Source organism: Octopus bimaculoides, chromosome 27, assembly GCF_001194135.2.
Source record: "Octopus bimaculoides isolate UCB-OBI-ISO-001 chromosome 27, ASM119413v2, whole genome shotgun sequence".
In the NCBI taxonomy this organism is placed as follows: Eukaryota; Metazoa; Mollusca; class Cephalopoda; order Octopoda; family Octopodidae; genus Octopus; species Octopus bimaculoides.
This window is the reverse complement of record NC_069007.1, coordinates 4,268,130-4,274,033: the sequence shown is the minus strand read 5'-3', so window position 1 is coordinate 4,274,033 and position 5,904 is coordinate 4,268,130. Positions and strand designations below refer to the sequence as shown.

Here is a 5,904-nt window from a genome sequence, read left to right as displayed (position 1 = left end):
TTTATAGCGCGCTTTCACTTCACTACCGAGCGCAGCTCTGTGTGCCTTGGGTATGTGCTGTGGTTTGCTGTGATGCTCTTATGGTTACTGTATTGAAAGTGTTTTGCGTAGGATGTGTGCAGTGCCCAGTAGTGCAATTTTCTGTATGTTATATATATTTGTAAGTCCTGGTTATCATTATTATTATTATTATTATTATTATTATTATCATTATTATTGTTATTTACTTTTGATCTGCATGTTTGTTACAACGACTTGCAAAGACACACCCAGTGTCCCAGGGTGAGTGAAGGATAAAAGATGCTACAGTATGACTGAAAGCTTGGGGAAGGGAAGTGGCAGGTGCAGTAGTGAACTATCATGATGTAATACAACATAGACATTTAAGTTAGTAGGGTTTTTCTAAGGAGGTGGGCAGTACTTGCCAGTACAATCTTTTGGATTTCTCTGAGACATGGTTCTCCTGGGATGTTATGTAGATGTTTCTCACATCCCATTTTTATCATACCTGGGGTACCTACAATAACAGGAACAATTCTTGTTTTAAGATGCCACATCTTTTGCATTTCAATTTTCTGGTCCTTATGTTTACTTGATTTTGTTAAATTTCTTTACAGATGTATTTTTATCAGTGGGAACATTTACATCGATTAGTCTACAAGTATTTCTTTTTCCCTGTCTTTAATAATTATGTCTGGTCAATTAACCTGGATCTTTCTGTTGGTGTTGATTGGAAAATCCCAGAGGATAGTGACATTTTATTATTATTATATAAAAAAATGATTATTATTATTGTTATTGCTATTACTGTTATTGTTGTTACTGCTAAATATAATTACCAATTAGTGCATTTCCGCCTCATAATAGAGCCAGCTTCATAGATTTTATTTCCACTCAGTTTGTCATAGCATGGACATTTGTCAGTGCCGACACATTTCATATTGTTGTTCAAGACAGTATTTGAATCTGGTCGACAAGCACATCCAGGAACACATTCTTCTTCACAAGAGGGATTCTGCACTTCTTTATCCCGACAATTTCCATTACAAGAACTTGCACATTCTAAATATTGAAGCCCAGAATCTGGTTCACATCCATAGCCTAATTAAGAATAAAAGGAAAGAAAAAAAAAGAATATAAATTCTTGAATAAAAATCCTTTATTGATATAAGAGCGGGGTACTGAAAGGTTCTTGGCTTTGGGTATAACAAAATATGGGAGGATCAGTTAATTATGGTTTTATTCAACATATTCCCCTCTCAGATTTACACACTTATTGCAGCAGTTTTTTGAAGCCCTGTAAAAGAACTAGGAAGGTTAGGCCTCCAACCAGGTCTTTTGTGATACCCTTCAAGCCAGAAATTTTTCAGCACCCTCTCATACTAGAAAGCTTACACTAGACATGAGAAACTGTGAAGTCAGTTAGTTTGGACAAGCACAACCCAAAGTGATGTCTTAGACACCCAAAGCCCTTAATGACAGAAGATGTAATATTTTCAATCAAGAACTGAGAGAAATTCCTCAGAAATTATCTACATGGAACTAAAGAGTTAAATTGTCTTTTACTTGTTCCAGTCATTAGACTGCAGTCATGCCTTGAGTTTATAGTCAAATAAATCAACCCCAGTACATCTTTTTTTCAGTCTGGTACTTATTCTATTGGTCTCTTTTGCCAAACCACTAAGTTCTAGAAATAGTGATACTATCAGCAAAATTATCCAAGCTTGTTTTACATTGTCCAATCTACATATACAGCCTTCCTACTTCTTCCCAGATTTGACAAAACTTCACACAGTTTTAATGATGGCACAGCCAAATGCACTCTGGGTGACACATGCATGGAAGTAAGCTTCTTACCACACAGCCATGCCTGCACTTATTTATGAATAAAATGGAACCATCAAATATCTGAGCAAGTTGTGTTAATATTAGACATTTGAAGGAAAAGTCGGATTTCTTGTCTTTGCAGCAAAATGATTTATCTCATTTTGTACAGTTTTTGGTGGGGCCTCATGGAGGTGAGGAACAAGGTAGTGAAGCATGATCTTCAAATGTTGGGCCTCACAGAGGCAATGACAAGTGACTGAGATCTTTGGCAATATGTGGTGCTTGAGAAGACTCGTCAAGCCAAGTGGAATTATAGTCATGGACAATGTCAGTGTCATGCAACTGGCAACCATGAAATCGTCGTCGTGGCTGTTGCTGGTGTCATGTAAATGGCACCCATTACACTCTGTGGAGTGGTTGACATTAGGAAGGGCATCCAGCCATAGAAACCATACCAAATCAGACTGGAACCCGGTGCAGCTCTCTGGCTTACCAGTTCCAGTCAAATTGTCTAACCCATGTCAGCATGGAAAAATGGACATTAAATGATGATGATGTTTTTATCATTTACCAATACAGACGACCATCACTTGTTTCTTTAGATTTTACAATTTTCCTTTTATAAACCCACCAAAGAAATAAAAACCAAGCAAAATATCACTTACCACACATATTTATTAAAGTTCTGTTCTGTCTCCAGTTAATTATTTGACCATGTTCTGCACACTTCCTTGAATAAGCCTCAAGAGAAATACACATTGGCAGGATGTCACTCGAAAGACACATTTCATATTTGCACATTTTGTAATAATACATGTAATCCACGTAACTGAAACACTTGGAAAACAGATGTTCATCTTTAAGAAACTTACAGGTTGCTTCAGCATTTTCTTTTGCCTTTTGATAAAGAAAAAATAAAGGAAAGAAAAAAAAAAGAATTATGCAATTTATCTCAGTATTGCCAGAGGAACTGGAAAACAAACATTTAATTGGAACTTACAAGGGGATGCAGATCTGCTTGAACAGATCTGCTTGAACAGAATTGCTTGAGCACAATTGAACAGGAGCTAAACAACAAACAAACAAATAAACAACAGTCCATGCAATAACACCAGATAATTTCTGTTAGCTTTTGATAAATTTGAAAAAAAAAGAATCTTTTTTTTCTCCTAATGAAGCATGAAATCCTGTAATTAAAAGATGAACAAGTATCACAAATAACTATTTAGTTTTTTAGAGAAAGTTATCTCAAACTGAAGACCGAGTCTAAATAGTTGCAGCAGAACAGAGTCCATAAAAACATTGATTCAACATGGTGCTATAAATATTTACTGAACCATACTATTCATACAAACATTAAAATACAAATATGAATCTATTGTAGCAGAAAAAGGAACCAAAATTCCATTTTGTGTCACAAAATAAGATACATTGCTTGCTTCACTCTACCAAAAATTATGAAATAATTTCTAAAAGCCAAGTAACACTAAACCAGACACTGGCAGTTTAGCCCTTCAGCATTTCTACCTGTTTTATGTTCAAACTAGCCAGATCTGGCCCCTCACACCTACCTTGCAAAGTAATTCTAAAAATAAATGATCAGGAGTGGCTGTGTGGTAAGTAGCTTGCTTACGAACCACATGGTTCCGGGTTCAGTCCCACTGCGTGGCACCTTGGGCAAGTGTCTTCTACTATAGCCTTGGGCCAACCAAAGCCTTGTAAGTGGATTTGGTAGACGAAAACTGAAAGAAGCCCATTGTATATATATATATATATATGTATATATATATATATGTATATATATATGTGTGTGTGTGTGTGTGTGTGTGTGTGTGTGTGTGTGTGTGTGTGTGTATGGGTTTATGTGTCTGTGTTTGTTCCCCCCCCCCAACATCACTTGACAACGATGCTGGTGTGTTTATGTCCCCGTAACTTAGCGGTTCGGCAAAAGAGACCGATAGAATAAGTACTAGGCTTACAAAGAATAAGTCGTGGGGTCGATTTGCTCGACTAAAGGCGGTGCTCCAGCATGGCCACAGTCAAATGACTGAAACAAGTAAAAGAGAAAAGAGTAAATACCATTGAAGTCTCAAAACTATGAGATAATGCATGATTAATTCAAGACAATATGAATAGATAAGCATTGCATTTGGCAGAATAAACTGAATGCCAACAGGTTAAATCTGTCACTTGAGAACAGGGCCTCCTAAATAACTTCTACCTAATCAATCTTATTGGTAAAATGAGAGTCAAACTGATGTTGTTGAAGAAGATAGTTGTCCAAAGAGAAGCACAGTGGAATCTAAATGGAATTCACATGGTTATGGAGCAAAATTCCTAACCACACAGCTATACCTGTAACCATAGTTATGAAAGATTTTACCAAAACTGAAAATTCTTCACTTACATAATAGAAATCTGTACAGGGATCTCCAAGTCTTCTTGGGGCATCTGCACAAGTCCTGTCTTTATAAATTTCCAGAAACTTTTCCACCGTTTCAGGGGCCCCGTTCTTCCCAGTTATTTCATCAGCTCGTTTGTAGTTGAATCTTCCACACAAACCTTGAACCTATAAATGAAGACACATGAGAGGAATTTAAAGAGTCATAGATTTTCCATTTTCCTACATCTTTTGCTGATTCACACACGCAAACAATGTTGGCACTCCATCGCTTACGACGACGTGGGTTCCAGTTGATCCGATCAACGGAACAGCCTGCTCGTGAAATTAACGTGCAACTGGCTGAGCACTCCACAGACACGTGTACCCTTAACGTAGTTCTCGGGGATATTCAGCGTGACACAGTGTGACAAGGCTGACCCTTTGAATTACAGGCACAACAGAAACAGGAAGAAAGAGTGAGAGAAAGTTGTGGTGGAAGAGTACAGCAGGGTTCGCCACCATCCCCTGCCAGAGCCTCGTGGAGCTTTAGGTGTTTTCGCTCAATAAACACTCACAACGCCCGGTCTGGGAATCGAAACCGCGATCCTATGACCGCGAGTCCGCAGCCCTAACCACTGGGCCATTGCGTCCCCACACGCAAACATAGGCACACACATACAACACATGCATATTAGTGGAAGATATTTTTACAGCTGGATGCTTTTCCAGCTACTAACCATTAATCCTTAAATTAACAGTAGAACCTCTTCCCAGGCATTTTCTCTCCTCAATTTGTGTTTCATAAAAATATAGGTTTTAACAATTTAAAATGAAATTTTAAACAAAAATGGGAAAATACTGAATAGATTGAAAAAACGAAAACTAGTGTAAAATTCCAAGAGGGATGAGAAGCAAAAAAGAAAAAAAAAATGGTAAATTGCAAGACAAGAACAAAGGGATTTCTATTACCTTGTTTTCAAAGAATGGATACAGTTTAATATAGAGTTGATGGTTTGGATTAAAGAGAACACGGAATCCAAAACCTTCCACTAAAACAAACTGATGCGTTGCTTTCTTCACATAGATATAGCGAGACAGATAGGGCAGTACAGGATTAATCTCATCGTTGACACTGATTTGGCTACCATCCAAAGTGATGGTGACTCCATAAGCAGAAATTATAACTTTCATCAGACAGTTTTGTTTTATCTTCCAACCACTTGAGCAGGGCCTGTAAGCAGCCGTGATTCTCAAATTGGCTCGTTTGTCGGTGTAGGTTCTTATTGGCTGGAAAGGAAATAAATATCGTTATACATCATGAAGAGATAATAAATTTATCAAATTATCTTAAATTAAATTGAACAAGGTACAGGAGTGGTTGTGTGGTAAGTAGCTTGCTTACCAACCACATGGTTCCGGATTCAGTCCCACTGCGTGGCACCTTGGGCAAGTGTCTGCTACTATAGCCTCAAGCCGACCAAAGCCTTGTGAGTGGATTTGGTAGACAGAAACTGAAAGAAGCCCGTCGTGTATATGTATATGTATATATATGTGTGGCTGTGTGGTAAGTAGCTTGCTTACCAACCACATGGTTCCGGATTCAGTCCCACTGCGTGGCACCTTGGGCAAGTGTCTGTTACTATAGCCTCAAGCCGACCAAAGCCTTGTGAGTGGATTTGGTAGACAGAAACTGA

The 5,904-nt window shown here is 38.0% G+C and overlaps 1 protein-coding gene across 1 annotated transcript in view; it reads right to left on the bottom strand.

The window, feature by feature from the left end:
• The window catches only part of LOC106874879 (SCO-spondin), a 68,590-nt gene that overhangs the window by 27,974 nt on the left and 34,712 nt on the right, over positions 1-5,904 (bottom strand). The window contains exons 14-17 of the mRNA XM_052977248.1: positions 5,180-5,497; positions 4,235-4,396; positions 2,493-2,724; positions 840-1,101 (exon numbers count right to left, since the gene is read on the bottom strand). Of these exons, the coding sequence (XP_052833208.1) occupies positions 840-1,101; positions 2,493-2,724; positions 4,235-4,396; positions 5,180-5,497 (974 nt within the window). The remainder of the gene's footprint in view (positions 1-839; positions 1,102-2,492; positions 2,725-4,234; positions 4,397-5,179; positions 5,498-5,904) is intronic.